Raw genomic sequence first — 15,160 nt, forward strand, 5'->3', positions numbered from 1 at the left:
TGGTGGAGAACACTCACTGGTGGAGAACACTGGTGGAGAACACTGGTGGAGAACACTGGTGGAGAACACTGGTGGAGAACACTGGTGAAGAACACTCACTGGAGGAGAACACTGGTGGAGAACACTGGTGGAGAGCACTGGTGGAGAACACTGGTGGAGAACACTGGTGGAGAACACTGGTGGAGAACACTGGTGGAGAACACTGGTGGAGAACACTGGTGAAGAACACTGGTGAAGAACACTGGTGGAGAACAATAAGCTGGATTACAGCAGAGTTAACAACCAGTAAACATGATTACCATAAATGGACCGCAGTCCAGATGGTGGCCCATGGTTCCCTCAGATGGTGGCCCATGGTTCCCTCAGATGGGGCCCATGGTTCCCTCAGATGGTGGCCCAGGGTTCCCTCAGATGGTGGCCCATGGTTCCCTCAGATGGTGGCCCATGGTTCCCTCAGATGGTGGCCCATGGTTCCCTCAGATGGTGGCCCATGGTTCCCTCAGATGGTGGCCCATGGTTCCCTCAGATGGTGGCCCATGGTTCCCTCAGATGGTGGCCCATGGTTCCCTCAGATGGTGGCCCATGGTTCCCTCAGATGGTGGCCCATGGTTCCCTCAGATGGTGGCCCATGGTTCCCTCAGATGGTGGCCCATGGTTCCCTCAGATGGTGGCCCATGGTTCCCTCCGATGGTGGCCCATGGTTCCCTCAGATGGTGGCCCATGGTTCCCTCAGATGGTGGCCCATGGTTCCCTCAGATGGTGGCCCATGGTTCCCTCCGATGGTGGCCCATGGTTCCCTCAGATGGTGGCCCATGGTTCCCTCAGATGGTGGCCCATGGTTCCCTCAGATGGTGGCCCATGGTTCCCTCAGATGGTGGCCCATGGTTCCCTCAGATGGTGGCCCATGGTTCCCTCAGATGGTGGCCCATGGTTCCCTCAGATGGTGGCCCATGGTTCTTTCAGATGGTGGCCCATGGTTCCCTCAGATGGTGGCCCATGGTTCCCTCTGATGGTGGCCCATGGTTCCCTCAGATGGTGGCCCATGGTTCCCTCAGATGGTGGCCCATGGTTCCCTCAGATGGTGGCCCATGGTTCCCTCAGATGGTGGCCCATGGTTCCCTCAGATGGTGGCCCATGGTTCCCTCAGATGGTGGCCCATGGTTCCCTCAGATGGTGGCCCATGGTTCCCTCAGATGGTGGCCCATGGTTCCCTCAGATGGTGGCCCATGGTTCCCTCAGATGGGGCCCATGGTTCCCTCAGATGGTGGCCCATGGTTCCCTCAGATGGTGGCCCATGGTTCCCTCAGATGGTGGCCCATGGTTCCCTCAGATGGGGCCCATGGTTCCCTCAGATGGTGGCCCATGGTTCCCTCAGATGGTGGCCCATGGTTCCCTCAGATGGTGGCCCATGGTTCCCTCAGATGGGGGCCCATGGTTCCCTCAGATGGTGGCCCATGGTTCCCTCAGATGGGGCCCATGGTTCCCTCAGATGGTGGCCCATGGTTCCCTCAGATGGTGGCCCATGGTTCCCTCAGATGGTGGCCCATGGTTCCCTCAGATGGTGGCCCATGGTTCCCTCAGATGGTGGCCCATGGTTCCCTCAGATGGTGGCCCATGGTTCCCTCAGATGGTGGCCCATGGTTCCCTCAGATGGTGGCCCATGGTTCCCTCAGATGGGGCCCATGGTTCCCTCAGATGGTGGCCCATGGTTCCCTCAGATGGTGGCCCATGGTTCCCTCAGATGGTGGCCCATGGTTCCCTCAGATGGGGCCCATGGTTCCCTCAGATGGTGGCCCATGGTTCCCTCAGATGGTGGCCCATGGTTCCCTCAGATGGTGGCCCATGGTTCCCTCAGATGGGGCCCATGGTTCCCTCAGATGGTGGCCCATGGTTCCCTCAGATGGGGCCCATGGTTCCCTCAGATGGTGGCCCATGGTTCCCTCAGATGGTGGCCCATGGTTCCCTCAGATGGTGGCCCATGGTTCCCTCAGATTTTGTCCCATGGTTCCCTCAGATGGTGGCCCATGGTTCCCTCAGATGGTGGCCCATGGTTCCCTCAGATGGTGGCCCATGGTTCCCTCAGATTTTGTCCCATGGTTCCCTCAGATGGTGGCCCATGGTTCCCTTAGATGGGGCCCATGGTTCCCTCAGAATAACCTTCCCTGTACTCACCTAGTTTTGCTTGCGGGGGTTGAGCTCTGGCTCTTTGGTCCCGCCTCTCAACTGTCAATCAACTGGTGTACAGGTTCCTGAGCCTACTGGGCTCTATCATATCTACACTTGAAACTGTGTATGGAGTCAGCCTCCACCACATCACTGCCTAATGCATTCCACCTGTTAACTACTCTGACACTGAACTATTAACAGTTGTTAAGGTTGTGGCTGTGGCTCTCCTGTAGGTGGAGGAACTCAGCATAAACTGCTTTGCTTTTTCTTCGTTTTATTATGAAATATAAGTGCCTACAGGCCAGGAGCTGCGGTATAGAGCGTGTGTGTCGTGCTGCTGCTGGAGATGGTCTGATGTAGGTGTGGGTCACACTTGGAGGAAGGTGCACATCTGCGAGCAGTGTTGACACTGTTGTTCACAACTGCTGTTGCGTTGGGTGCTGGCAATATGCAACCCATCCTCCGAATTGACAGTACGATTTAATACTAAGTGTAATAAGTACACTTTCTTACTGTCATAAACAGTGCATAATTGCACTTAGGGGGCTGTTACATTTACCCAACTCCCTCCCCCGATTTAATTATCCTCGTTTTCTGTTAAGCCACTCAGAATTTTAGGACGAAGATTTCATCTTCAATTGGCTATGCACAAGTTTTAAATATCAGGAATTTCTTTTTCAGGTTTATTAAACAACATAGATTTTATGCAAAATTTTAAAATATCCTGAGTTAATTTACAATTTATTGATATATTTTAGTTTTGTTTTATTAGTTTTATAAAACTGTAATATCAATATAGCTATAAGTTAAGTACTAATTGTAATTAGGAAGCAATAAAATTATTATCTTCAAAAACTAAGACGGTTAGGTGAGGGTGTGGTTTTCTATTCAGTTTTTCAGGTAAACTCAAATATTCACAATATATTTGACAGTACGATTTAATACTAAGTGAAAATAAGTACAATTCCTAACTGCTATGAATAGTACATAATTGCACTTATTTGTCTCCTTACATTTACCACCCCATTTTTGGAGGACGGGCTGCAATATGCAGTGATGATGAGGTCACCTCATGTGTCACCGCCTGCGCCCAACATACAAATTCTTTCTAATGTTTCTATGGCTCAATTTCCACCTGTGTCCCCTAGTGTGTGTGTCCCTTGTATTAAATAAACTGTCTTTGTCTTGAGAACACTCACTGGTGGAGAACAGTGAGTGTTCTCACCTGTGTTCTCTCTGTTCTCTACTTTTCATTTCTTTTAGAATCTTGTATGTGGTGATCATGTTCCCCCTAACTCTCCTGTCTTCCAGCGATGTGAAGTTTAATTCCCGTAATCTCTCCTCATAGCTCATACCCCTCAGTTTGGGTACTAGTCTGGTGGTAAACCTCTGAGCCGTCTCCAATATAGTTTTATGCTTGACGAAATATGGACTCCATGCTAGAGTTGCATACTCCAGGATTGGTCTGATATACGTTGTATACAAGGTTCTGAATGATTCCTTACACAAATTTCTAGAGGCCGTTCTTATGTTGGCCAACCTGGCATATGCCGCTGATTTTATCCTCTTGATGTGGACTTCGGGCAATGAACAAGTCTGGCGTGATATCAACCCCCAGGTCTTTCTCTCTATCTTGAAGAATTTCATCTCCCAAATGATACCTTGTAACTGGCCTATTGCTCCCTACACCTATCTTCATTACATTACATTTGCTCGGATTAAACTCCAACCACCATTTGTTGGAAAATTCCTTCAGTTTGTCCAGGTCGTCCTGAAGCCTCAAGCTGTCCTCCTGTCTTAATCCTTCTCATAATTTTGGCATCGTCAGCAAACATTGAGAGGAATGAGTCCCGAATACGTAAATGATGTTCCCTCTGGAACATCATTTACGTATATCAGCAATAGGATAGGTCTGAGTACAGAGCCCTGTGGGACTCCACTGGTGACTTCACGCCAATCTGAGGTCTCACCCCTCACTGTAACTCTCTGCTTCCTATTGCTTAGGTACTCCCTTATCCACTGGAGTACCCTACCAGTTACACTTGCCTGTTTCTCCAACTTATGTACCAGTTTCTTATGGGGGACTGTATCAAAAGCTTTCCGGCAGTCCAAGAAGATGCAGTCTGCTCGACCTTCTCTTTCTTGCTTAATCTTTGTCAGCTGGTGGTAGAATAGTATTAAACCTTCACGGCAAGATTTACCCTGAGTTAACCCATGTTGTGGCGTGTCACAAAGTCCCTTCAAAGTCCTCTCCAAAGTCCTCTCCAAAGTCCTCTCCAAAGTCCTCTCCAAAGTCCTCTCCAAAGTCCTCTCCAAAGTCCTCTCCGAAGTCCTCTCCAAAGTCCTCTCCAAAGTTCTCTCCAAAGTTCTCTCCAAATGTGCTAGTAAGTTCTTTCTCACGATCTTCTCCATCACCTTGCACGGTATACAAGTTAAGAACATTGGATCCAGATCCACCAGATGCGTCTTTACCGCATCCCTGGTAATTTCGAACCCTTGCAAGGCCGCCTGGTTTACTGCCACCTCTCCTAGCTCATGGACTTCATCTCGTTCTATTGTGAAGACAACCTTTGAATCTGTTGTTGAGCTCTTCACACACCTCTTTGTCATTCTCTGGTTAACTGTCCTCACACATTTTAAGTTTCATCACCTATTATTGCATTGCTCTTTTCCTCCTGATGTGGCTGTGAAGCACAAATGATATTTGCGATATCATTTTCATACTGTCTCTCTGCTTCTCTTCTCATACTAACATACTCCTTCCTGGCTCTCTTCTTTCTGGTGTTCTGTTATTTCAGAAGTTCCTCCACGCCCTTTTGTTCCATTCCTTTGCTTCCATATTTGCCCTGTTAAACCACGGATTCTTCTTTTACTTCTCACTTTTTTTCCTTTCTAGCCAGGATTAACCCGTTTACTGCTTCCTGACTTTTGGGTGACATAGTCCATCATGTCTTGTACTGTCTTAGTTCTGAGTTCAGTGCCCCATGGTATTTCTCTTAGGAATTTTCTCATTTCCTCATAATTTCCCTCTCGATACGGCAGCCCCTTGTTTTCTAGTTCTTTTGTGGGAACTTTACTCCTAGCTCAACCAGGTACTCAAATATCAATACACTGTGATCACTCATTCCCAAGGGTGCTTCCAACTTAATTTCCCTTATATCCGACTCATTTAGGGTGAATGTCAGATCAAGCAAAGTTGGTTCATCCGCTCCTCTCATTCTTGTCGGTCCCTTGACGTGTTGGCTTAGAAATTTTCTTGTTGCCACGTCCAGAAGCTTAGCTCTCCATGTGTCTGGTCCTCCATGTGGGTCTCTGTTCTCCCAATCAATTATCCCATGGTTGAAGTCTCCCGAGGTTAGTAGTCCAAATTCATTTCTGCTAGCGACAGAAGGTGCTCTCTCTATTATATTAAAGGTAGCCATGTTGTTTCTGTCATATTCCTGTCTGGGTCTTCTGTCATTTGGTGGTGGGTTATATATGAATACTACTATAAGTTTGTGTCCCCCAATTGCTATGGTACCTGTTAAGTAGTCACTGAAACCTTCACAGCCCTGGATAACCATCTTTTAAAAACTCCAGTCTCTTCTTAACAGCAGAGCTACTCCACCTCCACCTCTTCCTTCCCCTCTCTTTCCTCATTACATAGTATTTCTGTAGAAACACTGCATTTGTTATGGTTTTCGTTAGCTTTGTTTCTGTGAATGCTATTATGTCAGGGTTTTCATCTCGTGCCCATTCTCCAAGTTCACTGGATTTGTTTGTAATCCCATCTGTATTTGTATCCACTGCCTTGAAGCTCACTTGCTCCAGTTCATTCTTGTTTCCTCTTCTTGGTGATCTTTCTGCTGATGGAGCAAGTCGTTCCATAGATGTTGGGATTTGTGAGATGGTCAACAGGGTCTCAGAGGATTCTGGGGTGAGGGGGGGGGGTGAAGGGAAGGGGGCTACAGGAATGGTATGGGGGAAGGGGGGGCCAGGGAGGGTATGGGGGAGGGAGGGGGGGGGGACAGGGAGGGTATGGAGGAGGGGGGGACAGGGAGGGTATGGGGGGGGGGGACAGGGAGGGTACGGGGTTAGGGTGGTAGGGGGGATCCTTGTGGTCCAGGAACCAGGAAAACCTTCACGAAAACCTTGTTCAGGATGTTGCTGATGTGGAACAGTTGTGTGCGAGTGTGCACTGGGCAGGTGTTTGTGGGTGTTGACAGTACCTGCCAGGACACCCAGGTGTTGACAGTACCTGCCAGGACACCCAGGTGTTGACAGTACCTGCCAGGACACCCAGGTGTTGACAGTACCTGCCAGGACACCCAGGTGTTGACAGTACCTGCCAGGACACCCAGGTGTTGACAGTACCTGCCAGGACACACAGGTGTTGACAGTACCTGCCAGGACACACAGGTGTTGACAGTACCTGCCAGGACACGCCGAGAAAAGTGCCACCAGGAGACAGTGACCAGTGGGCCAAGGACCACCAGGAGACAGTGACCAGCGGGCCAAGGACCACCAGGAGACAGTGACCAGCGGGCCAAGGACCACCAGGAGACAGTGACCAGCGGGCCAAGGACCACCAGGAGACAGTGACCAGCGGGCCAAGGACCACCAGGAGACAGTGACCAGCGGGCCAAGGACCACCAGGAGACAGTGACCAGCGGGCCAAGGACCACCAGGAGACAGTGACCAGAGGGCCAAGAACCACCAGGAGACGGTGACCAGCGGGCCAAGGACCACCAGGAGACAGTGACCAGCGGGCCAAGGACCACCAGGAGACGGTGACCAGCGGGCCAAGAACCACCAGGAGACAGTGACCAGCGGGCCAAGGACCACCAGGAAACAGTGACAATGTGCCAGGCGCAAGCAAGAACAATCCTGTGGATCATAGCAGTGGTGGAAGGCTTGGTGTCCCCGGCCTCCGCCCTCCCGCCCATCGCTACCAGGTACTGGGGTGAGTGTGTCCCTAGGGTGACCTCAGGGGAGGGTGAGAGTCCCTAGGGTGACCTCAGGGGAGGGTGAGAGTCCCTAGGGTGACCTCAGGGGAGGGAGAGGTTCCCTAGGGTGACCTCAGGGGAGGGAGAAAGTCCCCAGGGTGACCTCAGGGAAGGGAGAGAGTCCCTAGGGTGACCTCAGGGGAAGGAGAAATTCCCTAGGGTGACCTCAGGGGAGGGAGAGAGTCCCTAGGGTGACCTCAGGGGAGGGTGAGAGTCCCTAGGGTGACCTCAGGGGAGGGAGAGAGTCCCTAGGGTGACCTCAGGGGAGGGTGAGAGTCCCAAGGGTGACCTCAGGGGAGGGAGAGAGTCACTAGGGTGACCTCAGGGGGGGGAGAGAGTCCCTAGGGTGACCTCAGGGGAGGGAGAGAGTCCCTAGGGTGACCTCAGGGGAGGGAGAGAGTCCCTAGGGTGACCTCAGGGGAGGGAGAGAGTCCCTAGGGTGACCTCAGGGGAGGTAGAGAGTCCTTAAGGTGACCTCAAGGGAGGGAGAGAGTCCCTAGGGTGACCTCAGGGGAGGGAGAGAGTCCCTAGGGTGACCTCAGGGGAGGGAGAGAGTCCCTAGGGTGACCTCAGGGGAGGGAGAGAGTCCCTAGGGTGATCTCAGGGGAGGGAGAGAATCCCTAGGGTGAACTCAGGAGAGGGAGAGAGTCCCTAGGGTGACCTCAGGGGAGGGAGAGAGTCCCTAGGGTGACCTCAGGGGAGGGAGAGAGTCCCTAGGGTGACCTCAGGGGAGGGTGAGAGTCCCTAGAGTGACCTCAAGGGAGGGAGAGAGTCCCTAGGGTGATTTCAGGGGAGGGTGAGAGTCCCTGGGGTGACCTCAGAGGAGGGGGAGAGTCCCTAGGGTGACCTCAGGGGAGGGAGAGAGTCCCTAAGGTGACCTCAGGGGAGGGAGAGAGTCCCTAGGGTGACCTCAGCGGAGGGAGAGAGTCCCTAGGGTGATCTCAGGGGAGGGAGAGAGTCCCTAAGGTGACCTCAGGAGAGTGAGAGAGTCCCTAGGGTGACCTCAGGGGAGGATGAGAGTCCCTAGGGTGACCTCAGGGGAGGGAGAGAGTCCCTAGGGTGACCTCAGGGGAGGGTGAGAGTCCCAAGGGTGACCTCAGGGGAGGGAGAGAGTCCCTAGGGTGACCTCAGGGGAGGAAGAGATTCCCTAGGGTGACCTCAGGGGAGGGAGAAAGTCCCTAGGGTGACCTCAGGGGAGGGAGAGAGTCCCTAGGGTGACCTCAGGGGAGGGTGAGAGTCCCAAGGGTGACCTCAGGGGAGGGAGAGAGTCCCTAGGGTGACCTCAGGGGAGGAAGAGATTCCCTAGGGTGACCTCAGGGGAGGGAGAAAGTCCCTAGGGTGTCCTCAGGGGAGGGAGAGAGTCCCTAGGGTGACCTCAGGGGAGGGTGAGAGTCCCTAGGGTGACCTCAGGGGAGGGAGAGAGTCCCTAGGGTGACCTCAGGGGAGGGTGAGAGTCCCAAGGGTGACCTCAGGGGAGGGAAAGAGTCCCTAGGGTGACCTCAGGGGGGGAGAGAGTCCCTAGGGTGACCTCAGGGGAGGGTGAGAGTCCCTAGGGTGACCTCAGGGGAGGGAGAGAGTCCCTAGGGTGACCTCAGGGGAGGGAGGGAGTCCCTAGGGTGACCTCAGGGGAGGGAGAGAGTCCCTAGGGTGACCTCAGGGGAGGGAGAGAGAGTCCCTAGGGTGACCTCAGGGGAGGGAGAGAGAGTCCCTAGGGTGACCTCAGGGGAGGGTGAGAGTCCCAAGGGTGACCTCAGGGGAGGGAGAGAGTCCCTAGGGTGACCTCAGGGGAGGGAGAGAGTCCCTAGGGTGACCTCAGGGGAGGGAGAGAGTCCCAAAGGTGACCTCAGGGGTGGGAGAGAGTCCCTAGGGTGACCTCAGGGGAGGGAGAGAGTCCCTTGGGTGACCTCAGGGGAGGGTGAGAGTCCCTAGGGTGACCTCAGGGGAGGGAGAGAGTCCCTAGGGTGACCTCAGGGGAGGGTGAGAGTCCCAAGGGTGACCTCAGGGGAGGGAGAGAGTCCCTAGGGTGACCTCAGGGGAGGGAGAGAGTCCCTAGGGTGACCTCAGGGGAGGGAGAGAATCCCTAGGGTGACCTCAGGGGAGGGTGAGAGTCCCAAGGGTGACCTCAGGGGAGGGAGAGAGTCCCTAGGGTGACCTCAGGGGAGGGAGAGAATCCCTAGGGGACCTCAGGGGAGGGTGAGAGTCCCAAGGGTGACCTCAGGGGAGGGAGAGAGTCCCTAGGGTGACCTCAGGGGAGGGAGAGAGTCCCTAGGGTGACCTCAGGGGAGGGTGAGAGTCCCAAGGGTGACCTCAGGGGAGGGAGAGAGTCCCTAGGGTGACCTCAGGGGAGGGAGAGAGTCCCTAGGGTGACCTCAGGGGAGGGAGAGAATCCCTAGGGTGACCTCAGGGGAGGGTGAGAGTCCCAAGGGTGACCTCAGGGGAGGGAGAGAGTCCCTAGGGTGACCTCAGGGGAGGGAGAGAATCCCTAGGGGACCTCAGGGGAGGGTGAGAGTCCCAAGGGTGACCTCAGGGGAGGGAGAGAGTCCCTAGGGTGACCTCAGGGGAGGGAGAGAGTCCCTAGGGTGACCTCAGGGGAGGGAGAGAGTCCCTAGGGTGACCTCAGGGGAGGGAGAGTCACTCACTTTCCCAGCTCACTAACTCAAGTATCTAAGCCACAGCTGTGTAGCTCTCAGGTAAACCACTCTGGGGACTCACTCAGGTAAACCATTGATGTAAACCACTCCAGTAAACTACTCATATAAACCACTCCGGTAAACTAATGTAAACCACATGAGTAAACTTTTCATGTAAACCTCTCCGGTAAACCACTCAATTAAACCACTCGGGTAATCTTTTCAGGTAAACAACTCCGGTATACCACTCCGGTAAACCACTCGGGTAAACAACTCCGGTAAACCACTCAAGTAAACCACTCAGGTGGACTACTCAGATAAACCAATCCGGTAAACACCCCAGGTGAACCACTCAGGTAAACCACCTCAGGTAAACCACTCCGGTAAACCCCTCAGCTAAACCACTCATGATGTGGTAAACTAGAGCCACAACTACTGACAATGGCCGCCGGCAGGTGTACACCTAATTAATCCCTCCCAGACAGGTGTGACCCTGGAGCCATAAGTCTGAGCCGCCTCACACGTCACCCAGCTGGGTCACACCTGTTAACCCCAAGTTATAAGGCAGGAGAGACACAGAAAACAACCCGCATTAAGAGTCACGTGATCTGGGCAGAGTCGAGCCACCTGATCGAGCAAGTTGTTTGTGTTGGTTGGTGGCATAGGGAGCAGTGTTGCCAGAACAAACACAGTCTTCCCTCTCACTATAGCCCAATTGGTTCTGAGATTTACGTGAGATTTTTTCCCATTTTCTGTGATGTTATTGTGTTTGATGGTTCCTCACTTGTCTCGGAGAGGACACAGCTAGAACAATCACTTGATACTCCCTTATGAAGAACAATCACTGAACTGGTGATGACTTATGGCGACAATCATTCTCAGGGATAATGGTAGGGCTAGTTTATTGTGCACCACATACCTGTGAGGGCTAGTTTATTGTGCACCACATACCTGTGAGGGCTAGTTTATTGTGCACCACATACCTGTGAGGGCTAGTTTATTGTGCACCACATACCTGTGAGGGCTAGTTTATTGTGCACCACATACCTGTGAGGGCTAGTTAATTGTGCACCCCATACCTGTGAGGGCTAGTTTATTGTGCACCACATACCTGTGAGGGCTAGTTTATTGTGCACCCCATACCTGTGAGGGCTAGTTTATTGTGCACCACATACCTGTGAGGGCTAGTTTATTGTGCACCACATACCTGTGAGGGCTAGTTTATTGTGCACCCCATACCTGTGAGGGCTAGTTTATTGTGCACCACATACCTGTGAGGGCTAGTTTATTGTGCACCACATACCTGTGAGGGCTAGTTTATTGTGCACCCCATACCTGTGCGGGCTAGTTTATTGTGCACCACATACCTGTGAGGGCTAGTTTATTGTGCACCACATACCTGTGAGGGCTAGTTTATTGTGCACCCCATACCTGTGAGGGCTAGTTTATTGTGCACCACATACCTGTGAGGGCTAGTTTATTGTGCACCCCATACCTGTGAGGGCTAGTTTATTGTGCACCACATACCTGTGAGGGCTAGTTTATTGTGCACCCCATACCTGTGAGGGCTAGTTTATTGTGCACCACATACCTGTGAGGGCTAGTTTATTGTGCACCACATACCTGTGAGGGGCTAGTTTATTGTGCACCACATACCTGTGAGGGCTAGTTTATTGTGCACCCCATACCTGTGCGGGCTAGTTTATTGTGCACCCCATACCTGTGAGGGCTAGTTTATTGTGCACCACATACCTGTGAGGGCTAGTTTATTGTGCACCACATACCTGTGAGGGCTAGTTTATTGTGCACCACATACCCATGAGGGCTAGTGTATTGTGCACCCCATACCTGTGAGGGCTAGTTTATTGTGCACCACATACCTATGAGGGCTAGTTAATTGTGCACCCTATACCTGTGAGGGCTAGTTTATTGTGCACCACATACCTGTGAGGGCTAGTTTATTGTGCACCACATACCCATGAGGGCTAGTGTATTGTGCACCACATACCTGTGAGGGCTAGTTTATTGTGCACCACATACCTGTGAGGGCTAATGTATTGTGCACCCCATACCTATGAGGGCTAGTTAATTGTGCACCCTATACCTGTGAGGGCTAGTGTATTGTGCACCACATACCTGTGAGGGCTAGTTTATTGTGCACCACATACCTGTGAGGGCTAATGTATTGTGCACCCCATACCTATGAGGGCTAGTTAATTGTGCACCCTATACCTGTGAGGGCTAATGTATTGTGCACCACATACCCATGAGGGCTAGTTTATTGTGCACCCCATACCTTATGAGGGCAACAGCGAGGAACTATGGTTGTCGGCCAATTCCCGGCCGTCGTGCCTCTCACTTTTAGGGTGAAATCACAGTGGGATGTGTCGGTCATTTTCAAGAGTAGGTTAATTAGGAGTGTGTGATGTATATGTTGGGTGTTAGTTCTTGGACCCGCCTCTACACGTTTATTGGTGCATTTTCGTTACCTTCAACGTGATTTTCCTTAACTTTATAACCGCTGTATTTCAGACGTAGTAAACGAGATGAAGTTAGTTATCGAGGTTCAGCTCTTGTCCTCCACCTTATTTGCCTCTTGTAATTTTGTTATTAATTAACAGTTAAATTTTCCTGAAATTTAAAATATTGATATTTCAGACTAAGTATGAAGGGAAAATGACGTTACGAATTTCAGTTCTTGTCCTTCGCCTTACTAACTCATGTAACTTCATCATTAATAGTTCATTTTCCCCCGAGATTTAAAACAGTCATATTTCAGACGTAGTAAGACACAAAACAGAAAGTTACAGAGCTTCAGCTCTCGTTCTTAGTCTAATGTTCAAAAAATTTGAGATATAGTTATTCCAGAACAAGTGAGTTATATCAGGCGGTCCATGGCGTTCACCAGGAGGGAAGTGGAGCACGGAAGGTGTTCCAGAGTAACCTACACACTCTTCCAGAGGTCGCTGACTCTCCCGTGAGGCTCTTCTCCCTCACCACACACACATCAAACACTTTATGTAGGGCATACGTAAATCTGTGTATCTATGTATTTACGTATGTAGGTTAGCTTAGCATTTTAAAAGCACCGAATCACCTTCTGTGGTTGAGTGTTCAATAAACCCTTGAACTATATGTTTAACACTTCTCTAACCCTGTCCATGGAGGACAGAAGAAAATGTATATATGCTGGTTAGCATTGTAAATGTGTGGCCACGTCTGTGGTAGAAAAAAAAAAAAAAAAAAAAAAAACTCATTCTCTCACTCACTCTTATCACTGTAGGTGGAGATGAGTCATGACCTCACTCACCCTCATACATGCTGTCAGCAGGTGTGTGTGTGTGTGTGTGTGTACTCACCTAGTTGTACTCAGTTGTACTGGCGGGGGTTGAGCTCTAATTCTTTAGTCCCGCCTCTCAACTGTCAATCAACAGGTGAACAGGTTCCTAAGCCTATTGGGCTCTATCATATCTACATTTGAAACTGTGTATGGAGTCAGCTTCCACCACATCACTGCCTAATGCATTCCATCTGTTAACTACTCTGACACTGAAAAAGTTCTTTCTAACATCCTTATGGCTCATTTGGGTACTCAGTTTCCACCTGTGTCCCCTTGTTCGTGTTCCACCTGTTTTAAAAAGTTTGTCAATTCCTCTGAGAATTTTGTAGGTAGTGATCATGTCTCTTCCTATTCTTTTGTCTTCCAGTGTCGTGAGGTGCATCTCTCGCAGTCTTTCCTCGTAACTCATGCCTCTTAGTTCTGGGACTAGTCTAGTGGCATACCTCTGAACTTTTTCCAGCTTCGTCTTGTGCTTGACAAGGTACGGGCTCCATGCTGGGGCCGCATACTCCAGGATTGGTCTTACATATGTGGTGTACAAGATTCTGAATGATTCCTTACGCAGGTTCCTGAACGCTGTTCTGATGTTAGCCAGCCTCGCATATGCCGCAGACGTTATTCTCTTTATGTGGGCTTCAGGAGACAGGTTTTGTGTGATATCAACTCCTAGATCTTTCTCTCTGTCCGTTTCATCAAGGATTTCATTTCCCATTCAGTATCCTGTGTCTGGCCTCCTGTTTTCACCGCCTAGTTTCTTGACCTTGCATTTACTCGGGATAAACTTTAGTAGCCATTTGTTGGACCATTCACTCAGTCTGTCTAGGTCATCTTGTAGCCTCCTACTATCATCCTCTGTTTCAATCCTCCTCATAATTTTTGCATCATCACCGAACATTGAGAGAAACGAGTCTATACCCTCTGGGAGATCATTTACATATATCAGAAACAGTATAGGTCCAAGGACAGACCCCTGCGCGGGACTCCACTCGTAACGTCTCGCCACTCTGAGACCTCACCCCTCACACTGACTCACGTGGGTGTCACTACACACGCAAGGAGGGTTGTGGCACTGTAGTCACCTGGACGCTTATCCACCCAGTATCTCTCTCATTATCCACCCATACAGGACAGTAACTCTCTCATTATGCACCCATACAGTGCAGTATCTCTCATTATCCACCCAAAGAGGGCAGTATCTATCATTATCCACCCATAGAGGGCAGTATCTCTCATTATCCACCCATAGAGGGCAGTATCTCTCATTATCCACCCATAGAGGGCAGTATCTCTCATTACCCACCCATAGAGGGCAGTATCTCTCATAATCCACCCATAGAGGGCAGTATCTCTCATTATCCACCAATAGAGGGCAGTATCTCTCATTATCCACCCATAGAGGCCAGTATCTCTCATAATCCACCCATAGAGGGCAGTATCTCTCATTATCCACCCATAGAGGTTAGTATCTCTCATTATCTATCCATGGAGGGCAGTATCTCTCTCATTATCCACCCATAGAGGGCAGTATCTCTCATTATCCACACATAGAGGGCAGTATCTCTCATAATCCACCCATAGAGGTCAGTATCTCTCATTATCTGTCCATGGAGGGCAGTATCTCTCTCATTATCCACCTATAGAGGGCAGTATCTCTCATTATCCACCCATAGAGGGCAGTATCTCATAATCCACCCATAGAGGGCAGTATCTCTCATTATCCACCCATAGAGGTCAGTATCTCTCATTATCTATCCATGGAGGGCAGTATCTCTCTCATTATCCACCCATAGAGGGCAGAATCTCTCATTATCCACCCATAGAGGGCAGTATCTCTTATTATCCACCCATAGAGGGCAGTATTTATCATTATCCACCCATAGAGGGCAGTATCTCTCATTATCCACCCATAGAGGGCAGTATTTATCATTATCCACCCATAGAGGGCAGTATCTCTCTCATTATCCACCCATAGAGGGCAGTATCTCTCATAATCCACCCATAGAGGGCAGTATCTTTCATTGTCGACCCATAGAGGGCAG

The 15,160-nt window shown here is 50.8% G+C and overlaps 1 protein-coding gene across 1 annotated transcript; it reads left to right on the forward strand.

Moving 5' to 3' along the window:
* The first annotated feature begins 304 nt into the window (after nt 1–304).
* LOC138368952 (uncharacterized) lies at nt 305–2,176 on the forward strand. Its single transcript, XM_069331678.1, has one exon. The coding sequence runs from the start codon at nt 305–307 to the stop codon at nt 2,174–2,176; it is 1,872 nt and encodes a 623-aa protein (XP_069187779.1).
* The last annotated feature ends 12,984 nt before the right edge of the window (nt 2,177–15,160 follow it).

The sequence above is a fragment of the Procambarus clarkii genome, chromosome 26 (assembly GCF_040958095.1).
Source record: "Procambarus clarkii isolate CNS0578487 chromosome 26, FALCON_Pclarkii_2.0, whole genome shotgun sequence".
In the NCBI taxonomy this organism is placed as follows: domain Eukaryota; kingdom Metazoa; phylum Arthropoda; class Malacostraca; order Decapoda; family Cambaridae; genus Procambarus; species Procambarus clarkii.